The 17147-nt window shown below is 41.2% G+C and overlaps 1 protein-coding gene across 3 annotated transcripts in view; it reads left to right on the forward strand.

Annotated features, from left to right (window-relative positions):
• Positions 1-17147, forward strand: part of LOC139750865 (small glutamine-rich tetratricopeptide repeat-containing protein alpha-like) — a 150067-nt gene that overhangs the window by 86287 nt on the left and 46633 nt on the right. For all 3 annotated transcript variants that reach the window (XM_071665670.1, XM_071665667.1, XM_071665669.1), the window contains exon 5: positions 11430-11590. In XM_071665670.1, coding sequence (XP_071521771.1) covers positions 11430-11590 — 161 coding nt within the window. The remainder of the gene's footprint in view (positions 1-11429; positions 11591-17147) is intronic.

Consider the following 17147-nt stretch of genomic DNA (forward strand, 5'->3'; position numbering starts at 1 on the left):
TACTCAATCAAACCACCTCACACCACATATTGTCCTCAAACATCTCATTTCCAGCACATCCACCCTCCTCAGCACAACTCTATCCATAGCCCATGCCTCGCACCCGTACAACATTGTTGGAACCCCTATTCCTTCAAACATACCCATTTTTGCTTTCCGAGATAATGTTCTCGACTTCCACACATTCTTCAAGGCACCCAGAATTTTCGCCCCCTCCCCCACCCTATGATTCACTTCCGCTTCCATGGTTCCATCCGCTGCCAAATCCACTCCCAGATATCTAAAACACTTCACTTCCTCCAGTTTTTCTCCATTCAAACTTACCACCCAATTTACTTTACCCTCAACCCTACTGTACCTAATAACCTTACTCTTATTCACATTTACTCTCAACTTTCTTCTTTCACACACTTTACCAAACTCAGTCACTAGCTTCTGCAGTTTCTCGCATGATTCAGCCACCAGCACTGTATCATCAGCGAACAACAACTGACTCACTTCCCAAGCTCTCTCATCCACAACAGACTGCATACTTGCCTCTCTTTCCAAAACTCTTGCATTCACCTCCCTAACAACCTCATCCATAAACAATTCAAACAACCATGGAGACATCACACACCCCTGCTGCAAACCTACATTCATTGAGAACCAATCACTTTCCTCTCTTCCTACACGTACACATGCCTTACATCCTCGATGAAAACTTTTCACTGTTTCTAACAACTTGCCTCCCACACCATATATTCATAATACCTTCCACAGAGCATCTCTATCAAGTCTATCATATGCCTTCTGCAGATCCATAAATGCTACATACAAATCCATTTGCTTCTCTTAGTATTTCTCACATACATTCTTCAAAGCAAACACCTGATCCACACATCCTCTACCATTTCTGAAACCACACTGCTCTTCCCCATACACATACACATACTTACTTGCCTTCATCCATTCCTGTCGCTACCCCGCCCAACACGAAATAGCATCGCTACCCCCTGCTTCAGTGAAATAATGCCTGGAAAAACTGACAAAAAAGGCTACATTCGTTAACACTCAATCTCTAGCTGTCATTTGTAATGCACCAATACTGCAGCTCTATCTTCATCGAGGCCCCACAGACCTTTCCATGGTTTACCCAAGATGCTTCACATGCCCTCTCACCCTCCTGTTTGTTTTGGCCCTGGTTGCTCAAAGTCTTTTTCTCTCCATCCTTCCACCTTCAATTTGTTCTCCCACTTCTTGTTCCCTTCACCTTTGACTTATTTATCCTCTTTGTCAATCTTTCCTCACTCATTCTCTCTCTCCATATGTCCAAACCATTTCAACACACCCTCTTCTGCTCTCTCAACCACATTCTTTTTATTTCCTCACATTTCCTTTACCCTTTCAGTATGTACTTGATCAATCCACCTCATTACCCCAAATTGTCCTCACACATTTTATTTTCAACACATCCACACTCCTTCATACAACCCTATCTATAGCCCATGCCTCACACCCATATTGTGTTGTTGGAACTACTATTTCTTCAAACATAACCATTTTTGCTCTCTGAGATAATGTTCTCTCCTTCCACACATTCTTCATCACTTCTGGAACCTTCATCCCCTCCCCCCATCCTGTGACTCCCTTCTGCTTCCATGTTTCCATCCACTGCTATCTAAAACACTTCAGATATCTAAAACACTTCACTTCCTCCAATTTTTCTCCATTCAAACTTACATCCCAATAAACTTGTTCCTCAACCCTATTGAACCTAATAATTTTGCTCTTACTCACATTTACTCTCAGCTCTCTCCTTTCACACACTTTTCCAAACTCACTCACCAACTTCTGCAGTTTCTCACTCAAATCAGCCACCAGAGTTGTCTCATCGACACACAACAACTGACTCACTTCCCAGGCCCTCTCATCCCGGCAGACTTCATACCTCCTTAACCACCCTATCCATAAACAAATTTAACAACCATGGAGACATCACACACCCCTGGGTCAGACCAACATTCACTGAGAACCAGTCACTCTCCTCTTTTCCTACTCGTACATATGCCCTACATCCCAGGTAAAAACTTTTCACTGCTTCTGGCAACTTACCTCCCACACCATATACACTTAAGACCTTCCACAAAGCATCTCTGTCATCCCTATCATATGCCTTCTCCAGATCCATAAATGCTACATACAAATCCATCTGTTTTTCTAAGTATTTCTCACATACATTTTTCAAATCACACACCTGATCCACAAATACTTTACCACTTCTGAAACCACACTACTCTTCCTCAGTCCGATGCTCTGTACATTCCTTCACCCTCTCAGTCAATACTCTCCCTTATAACAAAACTTATGCCTCTGTTGTTTGTACACTCGCCTTTATCCCCTTTGCCTTTGTATAATGGCACTATGCATGCATTCTGCCTATCCTCAGGCACTTCACCATAGTACATACATACATTGAACATCCATACCAACCAATCAGCAACACAGTCACCCCCTATTTTAATGAATACCACTGCAGTACCATCCAAACCTGCCACTTTGCTGGATTTCATCTTCCATAAAGCTTTCACTACCTCTTCTCTCTCAACCAAACCATTTTCCCTGACCCTCTCACTTTGCACACCACTCAGAACAAAACACCCTATATCTGCCACTCTGTTATCAAACACATTCAACAAACCTTAAAAATACTCACTCCATCTTCTCACTTCATCATCACTTGTTATTACTTCCACACTTACCCCTTCACCGAGGTTCCGATTTGTTCTCGTATAACATACGTTATTTACCTCCTTCCAAAACATCTTTTTATTCTCTGTAAAATTTAATGGTACTCTCTCACCCCAACTCTCATTTGCCCTCTTTTTCAACCCTTGCGCCTTTCTCTTGACCTCCTGCCTCTGTTTTATACATCTTTCAGGCATTTGCATTACTTCCCTGCAAGTATCATCAAAACACCTCTCTTTTCTCTTTCACTACCTCGCTTTTCTCTTTCACTAACAACTTTACTTCTTCATCCCACCACTCACTACCCTTTCTAATCTGCCCACCTCCCACCTTTCTCATGCCACATGCATCTTTTGCGCTAGCCATTACTGCTTCCCTAAATACATCCCATTCCTCCCCCTCTCCCCTTATGTCATTTGCTCTCACCTTATACCATTCTACATTCAATCCCTCCTGGTACTTCTTCATACCAAGGTCAGTTACTCTCACCACTCTCTTCTCCCCAACATTCTCTTTCCTTTTCTGGATCTACAAATCTTCACCTTTTCCTCCATGAGATAGTGATCAGACATCCCTCCAACTGCCCCTCTCAGCACATGTACATTCCAAAGTCTCTCTTTTACTCACCTGTCAATTAACATGTAATCCAATAATGGTCTTTGACTATCTCGCTTCCTCACATATGTACACTTATGTATCTCTCTCTTTTTAACCAGGTTTTCCCAGTCACCTGTCTTTTTTCAGCACACAAATGCACAAGCTCTCACCGTTTCCATTTACAACCCTGAACACCCTATATCTGCAACTCTGTCATCATACACATTCAACAAACCTTCAGAATACTCACTCCATCTCTTGACTTCATCACTACCTGTTATTACTTCCCCACTTGCCTCCATATTCCCCATGTGCCACAGGAGGGAAATAAAGGGAATGAAAGCAGGGGACTGGAAATCCTCCCCTTCTTGTATTTCAATTTTTGAAAGAGGAAGCAGAAAAAAGGAGTCAAGCAGGGAGTGCTTGTCCTCCTCTAAGGCTCAGACTGATGTGAGAGGGTGAAGGAATGTACAGAGCATCGGACTGAGGAAGAGTAGTGTGGTTTCAGAAGTGGTAGAGTATGTGTGGATCAGGTGTTTGATTTGAAAAATGTATGTGAGAAATACTTGGAAAAACAGATGGATTTGTATGTATCATTTATGGATCTGGAGAAGAAAGGAAAGATAGGTTGTATGTGAAGTGAACCAACTGGATAACAGAACTTGTGCTTTTATTGGAGCATTGAGTAATGTATAGAGAGAGGTCACTATCTGGGAGGATGAAAATGGGTATGTTTGAAAGTATGACAGTCTCAGTGATGCATGGATGCAAGGCATGGACTATTGATGAGAATATATGGATGAAGGTGACTGCGTTGGAAATTAAATGTTTGAGGACAGGAAGTGATGTGAGGAGTTTTGATCGAGCAAGTAATGATAGGGTAAGAGAGAGGTTTGGTAAGAAGAATGATATAGTTGCAAGAGCTGAAGAGCATGTGCTGAATTGGTTTGGCCATATGAGGAAAGGTTACCATTGATGATATGTGTACGTATCAGGAGTCTTGGGGACAAGGCAAAAGAGGAGGTCAAAATGGAGATGGATGGATAGAATGAACAAGATTTTGAGTGCTCATGGTCTGAATGTGCAGGAGGTTGAAAGGCATGCATGGGTTAGAGTGAATTGGAGTGATATACAGGGGGTGACATGCTGTCAGTGGATTGAACCAGGCATGGAGAATGTCTAGGGTAAACTGTGGAAAGATCTTTGTGGCCTGGTTGTGGATAGGGAGCTGTGGTTTCAATGCATTCCATATGACAGCTAGCGAATGGATATGAGAAAATGAGGCTTTTTTTTCATATCTTCTTGTCACTGCCTTGCTGATGCTGGAAATATAGAACAAGTATGAAAGAAAAGAAAAAGAAGAAAACTAATGTTGAAATTTAATCATTTCAGTGAATATAGCAAGGATAGTAATGTAACTTATAAATATGACAGAAATATGAATTAGAAAATAATGGAACCATGGAAGTAGTTCTATCCAGTACGGATACATCTCATGCTGACAAGAGACTGTACCATGACACCTTCTACCGACAGACCTGTGATAGTGCTGAGGATGTATTTTTGCTCAAAGAGCTATAAGTGATAATAAGCACTTTATTTGGATACAGGTCATGGCACTGGTGATGACTCTGTTCCCAAGAAAAATGTTTTAAGTCAGTTTATTGATGATAGCACTAATATTTAATGGCTTAACATTATAATGATTAAGAAACACAGGTATGGTACAATACTCACTACTGCACTCAGTAGCTTGAGCGCTCATTGTTGGGTGATAAAGTTGCATGTATGGCAGGCTGCATTTTCCATAGTTTCATAGACATATCCAAACCTATGCTCCAGCTGAAATTAAGCTGATGATAACCAGCCTCAATGATCCTTACTACCAGCATTTTCTTAACCAAACTGATGCTCTTCCCTGACTTCTTTGTAACAAAACTGTAGTAACAAAAACCATCGCTAGCACTTGCAGGCCTTTTTCTAGACATGACTTCTCAGTAACAAAACTGTAGGAACAAAAACCATCGCTAGCACTTGCAGGCCTTTTTCTAGACATAGTATGGGTGTCTTGTGTACATAAAAGTAACATGAAAAACAGAGGCCCCATGCCGCAGTAGACATGGCCATGAGAAGATGGATCTGGACAGGCCACCAGAGTAGCTGATTGGCTCGAAGCTCTACTATATTATTCATTCATTGAATTAGCTTACAGTTAAGACAAAAGAAGTATTGATGTGTAGCTTAACCACCACTTAAATACCTCATTATCTGCAATTTTCACATCAAAACTGGTGCTTTTCCTTAATTAAATACTTGCCCAAATTACCAGCACTAACATCATGCCATTTCCACAAAATAATGGATCTCTTTCATTTTGAAGAATTGGCAGAAATATGAGAAATAACCCATGATGCTACTGAAAACATGATAGTGTAAATATTGACTTCATCTTGCCTTAGAACTTGAATTTTTGCGTTCAAACTGTTTTTGTTCCTTAATGGTAGCTCACACTGCTCACACTTGATGGTAGAAAATGCATTTGCAGCTTATTATGGTCCTTTCCAAAAGATCCTCTGTAAGGATATGGCCTGGAAGTGACATATGATGAAATTTCATCATAATTTTTCTTTATGTCATTTAAGTATCCCTGGGGATGGGGAGAAAGAATACTTCCCACGTATTCCCTGCGTGTTGTAGAAGGCGACTAAAAGGGAAGGGAGCGGGGGGCTGGAAATCCCCCCTCTCATTTTTTTTTTTTTTTCCCAAAAGAAGGAACAGAGAAGGGGGCCAGGTGAGGATATTCCCTCAAAGGCCCATCCCTCAGTTCTTAACGCTACCTTGCTAATGCGGGAAATGGCGAATAGTATAAAAGAAAAAAAGAAAGAAAGAATAATACACATGTACTGTCTAGAAATAAAAATCATCTCAAATCTGTTTTTGATTGCTGATGAAAGCTTGATGAACAGCACTGAAAGAAGTGAACATCACCAAACTCCCATAAAGTATTTTTGATTGCCTGTTACCCATTCGTTTCAATAAAAGCAGACAGTTTTTTCCTTAAAATCTTCAGGAGTAAATTTTTTTTTTTTTTTTTTTTGTAGCTGTCTCCCGCGTTTGCGAGGTAGCGCAAGGAAACAGACAAAAGAAATGGCCCAACCCACCCCCATACACATGTATATACATACGTCCACACACGCAAATATACATACCTACACAGCTTTCCATGGTTTACCCCAGACGCTTCACATGCCCTGATTCAATCCACTGACAGCACGTCAACCCTGGTATACCACATCGATCCAATTCACTCTATTCCTTGCCCTCCTCTCATCCTCCTGCATGTTCAGGCCCCGATCACACAAAATCTTTTTCACTCCATCTTTCCACCTCCAATTTGGTCTCCCACTTCTCCTCGTTCCCTCCACCTCCGACACATATATCCTCTTGGTCAATCTTTCCTCACTCATTCTCTCCATGTGCCCAAACCATTTCAAAACACCCTCTTCTGCTCTCTCAACCACGCTCTTTTTATTTCCACACATCTCTCTTACCCTTACGTTACTTACTCGATCAAACCACCTCACACCACACATTGTCCTCAAACATCTCATTTCCAGCACATCCATCCTCTTGCGCACAACTCTATCCATAGCCCACGCCTCGCAACTATACAACATTGTGGGAACCACTATTCCTTCAAACATACCCATTTTTGCTTTCCGAGATAATGTTCTCGACTTCCACACATTCTTCAAGGCTCCCAGAATTTTCGCCCCCTCCCCCACCCTATGATCCACTTCCGCTTCCATGGTTCCATCCGCTACCAGATCCACTCCCAGATATCTAAAACACTTTACTTCCTCCAGTTTTTCTCAATTCAAACTTACCTCCCAATTGACTTTACCCTCACCCCTACTGTACCTAATAACCTTGCTCTTATTCACATTTACTCTTAACTTTCTTCTTTCACACACTTTACCAAACTCAGTCACCAGCTTCTGCAGTTTCTCACATGAATCAGCTACCAGTGCTGTATCATCAGCGAACAGGAGTAAATTATTGAGTAAAATCGGTGTACTGCTTTGCTCTTTTATTAATTTTTCTTTTTTTTTATACTGTCCAGCATGGCAGTGGCAGGAACATGCCCTAATAGTAGGCATTTTTGATGAAAGAAGAATTGAGTACAAAAATAAGAAAAAAAATAATTGTGGCTACTTTGATGTTAATTGATCTGACTTTCAAAGGTGGAAAGGTTATAGTAAGAGGAGGTATCACAATTGTCTGTCCTTGGTAGTGGTTGGTCTCCATACAAAATTTATAGGAAATAACAATAAGGCACATGCCACAGGCGAGTCACAGGGACACATATCAACAGCTTGTGAGAGCAGTGGTGAGAATAATGCCTGTAAAACAGGGAAAGGGAAGTTATACTGCAATGGAAGGAAAGTCATGGTTGAAGAGAAGTGATAGCTGAAGAACTGATAAAGAAGAATATATATGATTCCACTCAGGCTATTAGAGAAGTGAAGGAAGAGCCACTACAGATATGTGAGGAGTAGTCTTTGCGTGGGTGAAGCTTTGGAACACTGCCATGTTTTTTCCAAACAACTGCGACCTGGCCCTTTTTTTTTTTTTAAAGAGCAGGTTTTCCACTTCCTCCAAAATCCTTAAAATATTTTTCCCCAATTTCTTATTTCCCCTTTTCAATAACATATATTTCATTTAAAGCCTAGACATTTGTCGATTACTAGATTATCTGACATAGAAGATATTTTTTTTTTACCTCAAAACAATTCCCAGCATGTGTCTATAGCATCAGCAGAAGCAGATCTGGTTTCACATCTTGCTGGAATTATGGACCTCTGATTAAGAATATAGCTTGTCTGCAGCCATTTTCGTAGTCAGTGGGATAGAATTCTTTTTTTAAAAAGTTTGAGCATGAGTTGCTCTTAACATTTCATTTTTTGTGCCTTGTCTTTTGGGGCATAAATAAAGAGAAGGTTTGAACAAGAGAGGGTATGTGGGATGTGGATCAAGAAAGCAGGTATGTAATGTGGGTCAGGAGAGGTGGAATGGGGTGTGGATTAAGAATGGAGACATGCAGTGTGAATCAGGAGAGGTGGGGGATGGGGTGTGGATTAAGAATGGAGACATGCAGTGTGAATCAGGAGAGGAGGGGGATGGGGTGTGGGTCAAGAGAGGCTGTACTAGTCTGCCACTGATGGTGATGGACAGTTGAGGAGGTTACCATATCCTTTCTGCCTCCCTGCCAGTTTGAATGTACTTTTTCTCACCTCTCTTAGCCTCAGATTTCACCATGTTTTAGTTATTATTCTGTTATTAGAAATAATTTAGTTAATTCTTTATTATTTACAATATTTTGCTCTAGAACTGTTATTAGCGTATGCTGAAAAACTTTGCTCAGAATTTTCTTCAAAATGCAGACTTTGGCAATGGCTGAGAATGGAACACCCATAGCTTAGTTGTGGGGTATTGCTTGTTTGCGTATACTGAGTTTGCTTAAAATGACCTTTTGTGGGATCATAATCGATGATGAAAGCAAGGGAGACCAGTATTAACCCCTTAATGGATGTTTACACGAGTTGGATGGTGCCTTCAGACAGCTATATGTGTGTGTCAATTTTTTATGCCTCCAAGGCTTTACACCAAGCTTGGGTTGTGGCTGAGGTGGCAATGCTTGATAATTTCCTCCCAAAGTTGTTCATCCTTTAGCCATGCCAGTAAGAGCACATTTTCATGAATTTTCTAGGAAGGAAATTGAATTGCATTTAGGAAGCTTTAAAGGACTAGGCAAATGATCCTGGATTATTTGAGTATGATGATAGACACTGACTCTTTCATTATCAAAAGTTGACCAGGATAAGGCATGAGAAGGTTTTTAGCAGAAGTGGAGGCCGTGTTGTCAGCATGTGCCTGATCATGAAAAGACTGCATTTGACTAGCACTGCTGGTGATTTACACATTCTTTAGTTTTGTTGTTATGAAAAGATTAACAATTAATCACATTGATTGTAACAAGATAATGTTTGTTATATAAGATAAAAGATGTCGTCAATGTTTTGGTGTAGATAAAATAGTTCAAAAAACATGAACAGTGGCAACTCACCCCACACGTCCACACACGCAAATATACATACCTATACATCTCAACGTATACATATATGTACTCACACAGACATATACATATATACACGTGTACATGATTCATACTGTCTGCCTTTATTCATTCCCACACTTTTTAGTGTGTTATACCAAACACCTACAAAACTTTTACATGTTATTACAATGAAAATAGTAAAAATTGAATTCTTTTCATTGTAATAGGAATATTCATATTTATTTTGCTTTGTCGCTGTTTCCCGCGTTAGCAAGGTAGCACAAGGAAACAGACAAAAGAATGGCCCAACCTACCCACATACACATGTATATACATACACGTCCACACACGCAAATATACATACCTATACATCTCAACGTATGCATATGTATACACACACAGACATGTACATATATACACATGTACATGATTCATACTGTCTGCCTTTATTCATTCCCATCACCACCATGCCACACATGAAATAACAACCCCCTTCCCCCACATGTGCGTGAGGTAGCGCTAGGAAAAGACAACAAAGGCCACATTCGTTCACACTCAGACTCTAGCTGTCATGTATAATGCACTGAAACCACAGCTCCCTTTCCACATCCAGGCCCCACAGAACTTTCCATGGTTTACCCCAGACGCTTCACATGCCCTGGTTCAATCCATTGACAGCACATTGACCCCGGTATACCACATCGTTCCAATTCACTTTATTCCTTGCACGCCTTTCACCCTCCTGCATGTTCAGGCCTCAATCACTCAAAATTTTTTTCAATCCATGTTTCCACCTCCAATTTGGTCTCCCACTTCTCATCATTCCCTCCACCTCTGACACATATATCCTCTTGGTCAATCTTTCCTCACTCATTCTCTCCATGTGACCAAACCATTTCAAAACACCCTCTGCTCTCTCAACCACACTCTTTTTACTACCACACATCACTCTTACCCTATTATTACTTACTCGATCAAACCACCTCACACCACATATTGTCCTCAAACATCTCATTTCCAGCACATCCACCCTCCTCCTGCACAACTCTATCCATAGCCCACGCCTCGCAACCTTATAACATTGTTGGAACCACTATTCCTTTAGACATACCCATTTTTGCTTTCCGAGATAAAGTTCTCGACTTCCACACATTTTTCAACACTCCCAGAACTTTCGCGCCCTCCCCCACCCTATGATTCACTTCCGCTTCCATGGTTCCATCCACTGCCAAATCCACTCCCAGATATCTAAAACACTTCACTTCCTCCAGTTTTTCTTCATTCAAACTAACCTCCCAATTGACTTGTCCCTCAACCCTACTGTACCTAATAACCTTGCTCTTATACACATTTACTCTCAGCTTTCTTCTTTCACACACTTTACCAAACTCAGTCACCAGCTTCTGCAGTTTCTCACTCGAATCAGCCACCAGCACAGTATCATCAGCGAACAACAACTGACTCACTTCCCAAGCTCTCTCATCCACAACAGACTGCATACTTGCCCCTCTTTCCAAAACTCTTGCATTCACCTCCCTAACAACCCCATCCATAAACAAATTAAACAACCATGGAGACATCACACACCCCTGTAATAGGAATATCTTTGAAATTATGAGGTTAGATATACTTGTAAAGACTTGAAAAACATGAATTTTGAAGAGTGAGAAGGATACAAAACAAGAATTTTGAGGGATGAAAAGGATACCATATTGGAATGTTAAGGGGTTAACACCAGGCTTTGCCATAATCAAAGTTTGTTTGTGCTGTGTTTATGGCTTGGACTTGGTAAACATCTCTTACCAGAAGAATGGTCTTGTATTAATGATATAGTTAAAGAATGTTGGATGTGTTCATAAGAGAAGAGCTTGGCATTTTGACTAGAGTGCTGAGGAAGACTGCTGCTTGAAAAGTAAGTGGTTGATTATTTACTAGTAAATGTATAGATAAAATGTTAATGCATACTGATGTACATATTTCATAACAGACTGGCGTATTCAAGTCTAAATGATCACCAACAAGCAAAGGAATGTTACAAGAAGGCACTAGAGCTTGAGCCAGATAATGAGAGCCATAGAGGAAATCTTGCCATTGCAGAAGAGAAGCTACTGTCAGAGCCGCAACATCGACCCAACTCAGGAGGTTTTGGTATGAATTTTCAATTTATATTTCTGATATGGAGAGAATGAAAGAGGAAATGTTGCCAAAGAGGATATATGTGTCAGAAGTGGATAGGACAATGAAAAGGAGATCTAATTCGAAATGGAAGGATGAAGTAGGAAGGATTTTGAGTAATCTGAGCCTGAACATGCAAGGGGGTGGAGGGTTTGCAAGGGATAGATTGAATTGAAATGATGTGGTATACTGGAGTCAACATGCTGTCAGTGGGCTAAACCATGGCTTTAGAAGCTCTTGGGGTTAACTATGAAAAGATGTGTAGTGCGTGGTTGTGGATAGGGAGGTGTGGTTTCGTTTCATTACAGTTTATAGCTATACAGTGGATATATGTGGCCTACCTTTCTTCGTGTGTACCTTGTGCTACTTTGCTAATTCAGAAAAATGGTGATCAAGTATTGAAAAAAGTATACAGATGCTCCCCAACATACGTCTGAGTTCCGTTCTGACTGACCGTTCACATCTCGAAATGGATGTAAGTTGGACATATGTCAGCATGGCATGTAGAATTCGTATACCTGTACAGCATTCTTTTATCCTACTAAGTTTCTATCATGATTATCTCACTTTTTATTGACCAGCTTGATTATATGATTTTGTAGTTTTTTCTTACCTTTTATTTAAGATTCTTTAGTTCATGGATTGATTCATCCAAACTTTCATTGACCTTTTCAGCAGCTCCTTTGTCAGCAGTTGCAGCTTCACCTGTGACTCAAACGTTGTGCAAGATATATCTTTTATATCTGATGAACCAACCATGACTTGTGAAGTTCTCAGTGTAATCCTCTCCCAATCGCTCCTTCGCTCCTTCAAAGTCTCAAAAAGACTTTTATCCCTCGCCTGAATTGTTAGTAAGCTTAGTGGTACACCTTTTTTAATTTGATCATCCGTCCACAGCATCAACAACTTTTCCATTTTGTGGATGGGCCCTTCTCATTGTTTTATTATTATCATAGACTTCATATTTACTGAACCTTTCACTACTTCATGTATTTTTTCTTTATCTTTTAAAATTGTGGAGACCATTGAGTGGGACAACTGTAGATCATGTGCAATCACATTTATATTGGGTGATTACCTTCATTTTCAATTCAATATGGATTGTGTTCCTTGGCTTCTTGCGAGATCTATCAACATGTGATGGGTTTTACCTCTTGCTTGTCATCTTCTTTGGGGTTTAATACAAAAATGGTTTAATCCAGAACGAAAATTCAATAGAGTCACCTGAATAATGTGCATTTGCTGAATGGTAACTGAGAGATGCTGTGATATACATAATGCCAGGATCGTCTAAAATTCACTTTCTTATGCATGCATCCATTAGCAATGGTAGATGTATGACCAAGCTTGATTTATATATCTACTAATTATTATATATTTTTATTTTGCCTTGTCGCTGTCTCCCGCGTTTGCAAGGTAGTGCAAGGAAACAGACGAAAGAAATGGCCCAACCCACCCCCCTACACATGTATATACATACACGTCCACACACGCAAATATACATACCCATACATCTCAATGTACACATATATGTATACACACACAGACACATGCATATATACACATGCACACAATTCACACTGTCTGCCTTTATTCATTCCCATCGCCACCTCGCCACACATGGAATAACACCCCCTCCCCCCCTCATGTGTGTGAGGTAGCGCTAGGAAAAGACAACAAAGGCCCCATTCGTTCACACGTTGTCTCTAGCTGTCATGCAATAATGCCCAAAACCACAGGTCCCTTTCCACATCCAGGCCCCACAGAACTTTCCATGGTTTACCCCAGACGTTTCACATGCCCTGATTCAATCCATTTACAGCACTTCGACCCCGGTATACCACATCAATCCAATTCACTCTATTCCATGCCCGCCTTTCACCCTCCTGCATGTTCAGGCCCTGATCACTCAAAATCTTTTTCGATCCATCTTTCCACCTCCAATTTGGTCTCCCACTTCTCCTCGTTCCCTCCACCTCCGACACATATATCCTCTTGGTCAATCTTTCCTCACTCATTCTCTCCATGTGCCCAAACCATTTCAAAACACCCTCTTCTGCTCTCTCAACCACGCTCTTTTTATTTCCACACATCTCTCTTACCCTTACATTACTTACTCAATCAAACCACCTCATACCACACATTGTCCTCAAACATCTCATTTCCAGCACATCCACCCTCCCGCGCACAACTCTATCCATAGCCCATGCCTCACAACCATACAACATTGTTAGAACCACTATTCCTTCAAACATACCCATTTTTGCTTTCCGAGATAATGTTCTCGACTTCCAAACATTCTTCAAGGCTCCCAGGATTTTTGCCCCCTCCCCCACACTATGATTCACTTCAGCTTCCATGGTTCCATCCGCTGCCAGATCCACTCCTAGATATCTAAAACACTTTACTTCCTCTAGTTTTTCTCCATTCAAACTTACCTCCCAATGGACTTGACCCTCAACCCTACTGTACCTAATAACCTTGCTCTTATTCACATTTACTCTTAACTTTCTTCTTTCACACACTTTACCAAACTCAGTCACCAGCTTCTGCAGTTTCTCACATGAATCAGCCACCAGTGCTGTATCATCAGCGAACAACAACTGACTCACTACCTAAGCCCTCTCATCAACAACAGACTGCATACATGCCCCTCTCTCCAAATCTCTTGCATTCACCTCCCTAACAACCCCATCCATAAACAAATTAAACAACCATGGAGACATCACACACCCCTGCCGCAAACCTACATTCACTGAGAACCAATCACTTTCCTCTCTTCCTACACGTACACATGTCTTACATCCTCGATAAAAACTTTTCACTGCTTCTAACAACTTGCCTCCCACACCATATATTCCGAATACCTTCCACAGAGCATCTCTATCAAGTCTATCATATGCCTTCTCCAGATCCATAAATGCTACATACAAATCCATTTGTTTTTCTAAGTATTTCTCACATACATTCTTCAAAGCAAACACCTGATCCACACATCCTCTACCACTTCTGAAACCTCACTGCTCCTCCCCAATCTGATGCTCTGTACATGCCTTCACCCTCTCAATCAATACCCTCCCATATAATTTACCAGGAATACTCAACAAACTTATACCTCTTTAATTTGAGCACTCACTCTTATCCCCTTTGCCTTTGTACAATGGCACTATGCACACATTCTGCCAATCCTCAGTCACCTCACCATGAATCATACATACATTAAATAACCTTACCAACCAGTCAGCAATACAGTCACCCCCTTTTTTAATAAATTCCACTGCAATACCATCCAAACCTGCTGCTTTGCCGGCTTTCATCTTCCGCAAAGCTTTACTACCTCTTCTTTGTTTACCAGATCATTTTCCCTAACCCTCTCACGTTGCACACCACCTCGACCAAAGCGAGATATACATAAGTATACGTATGTATGTAGGAGAGATGGCCAGAGAGCGTTATTGGATTACGTGTTGATTGACAGGCGTGCGAAAGAGAGACTTTTGGATGTTAATGTGCTGAGAGGTGCAACTGGAGGGATGTCAGATCATTATCTTGTGGAGGCGAAGGTGAAGATTTGTATGGGTTTTCAGAAAAGAAGAGTGAATGTTGGGGTGAAGTGAAGAGAGTGGTGAGAGTAAGTGAGCTTGGGAAGGAGACTTGTGTGAGGAAGTACCAGGAGAGACTGAGTACAGAATGGAGAAAGGTGAGAACAAAGGAGGTAAGGGGAGTGGGGGAGGAATGGGATGTATTTGGGGAAGCAGTGATGGCTTGCGCAAAAGATGCTTGTGGCATGAGAAGCGTGGGAGATGGGTTGATTAGAAAGGGTAGTGAGAGGTGGGATGAAGAAGTAATAAGATTATTAGTGAAAGAGAGGAGAGAGGCATTTGGACGATGTACTAATATCTTATAATATATATTTTTTCCAATCGTATGAATGGATGGTCATAAGTCACATAGGTCATAAGTCGGGGAGCATCTGTAAGTACATACACACACACACACACACACACACACACACACACACACACACACACACACACACACACATGCTGGTGGCTGATTCATGTGAGATACTGCAGAAGCTGGTGACTGAGTTTGGTAAAGTGTGTGAAAGAAGGAAGTTGAGAGTAAATGTGAATAAGACCAAGGTTATTAGGTACAGTAGGGTTGAGGGTCAAGTCAATTGGGAGGTAAGTTTGAATGGAGAAAAATCGGAGGAAGTGAAGTGTTTTACATATCTGGGAGGGGATTTGGCAGGGGATGGAACCATGGAAGCGGAAGTGAATCATATGGTGGGGGAGGGGGTGAAAACTGTGGGATCCTTGAAGAATGTGTGGAAGTCGAGAACATTATCTAGGAAAGCAAAAATGGGTGCGTCTGAAGGAATAGTGGTTCCAACAATGTTGTATGGTTGCGAGGCATGGGCTGTGGATAGAGTTGTGCGCAGGAGGGTGGATGTGCTGGAAATGAGATGTTTGAGGACGATATGTGGTGTGAGGTGGTTTGGTAAATGATTTGGTAAATAGAGAAGAGGTAGTAAAAGCTTTACGGTAGATGAAAGCTGGCAAGGCAGCAGGTTTGGATGGTATTGCAGTGGAATTTATTAAAAAAGGGGGTGACTATATTGTTGACTGGTTGGTAAGGTTATTTAATGTATGTATGATTCATGGTGAGGTGCCTGAGGATTGGCGGAATGCTTGCATAGTGCCATTGTACAAAGGCAAAGGGGATAAGAGTGAGTGCTCAAATTACAGAGGTATAAGTTTGTTGAGTATTCCTGGTAAATTATATGGGAGGGTATTGATTGAGAGGGTGAAGGCATGTACAGAGCATCAGATTGGGGAAGAGCAGTGAGGTTTCAGAAGTGGTAGAGGATGTGTGGATCAGGTGTTTGCTTTGAAGAATGTATGTGAGAAATACTTAGAAAAACAAATGGATTTGTATGTAGCATTTATGGATCTGCAGAAGGCATATGATAGAGTTGATAGAGATGCTCTGTGGAAGGTTTTAAGAATATATGGTGTGGGAGGCAAGTTGTTAGAAGCAGTGAAAAGTTTTTATCGAGGATGTAAGGCATGTGTATAAGCATGTGTACGTGTAGGAATAGAGGAAAGCGATTGGTTCTCAGTGAATGTAGGTTTGCGGCAGGGGTGTGTGATGTCTCCATGGTTGTTTAATTTGTTTATGGATGGGGTTGTTAGGGAGGTGAATGCAAGAGTTTTGGAAAGAGGGGCAAGTATGAAGTCTGTTGGGGATGAGAGAGCTTGGGGAGTGAGTCAGTTGTTGTTCGCTGATGATACAGCGCTGGTGGCTGATTCATGTGAGAAACTGCAGAAGCTGGTGACTGAGTTTGGTAAAGTGTGTGAAAGAAGAAAGTTAAGAGTAAATGTGAATAAGAGCAAGGTTATTAGGTACAGTAGCATTGAGGGTCAAGTCAATTGGGAGGTAAGTTTGAATGGAGAAAAACGAGGAAGTAAAGTGTTTTAGATATCTGGGAGTGGATCTGGCAGCGGATGGAACCATGGAAACGGAA

The sequence above is a fragment of the Panulirus ornatus genome, chromosome 10 (genome assembly GCF_036320965.1).
Source record: "Panulirus ornatus isolate Po-2019 chromosome 10, ASM3632096v1, whole genome shotgun sequence".
Classification (NCBI taxonomy): domain Eukaryota; kingdom Metazoa; phylum Arthropoda; class Malacostraca; order Decapoda; family Palinuridae; genus Panulirus; species Panulirus ornatus.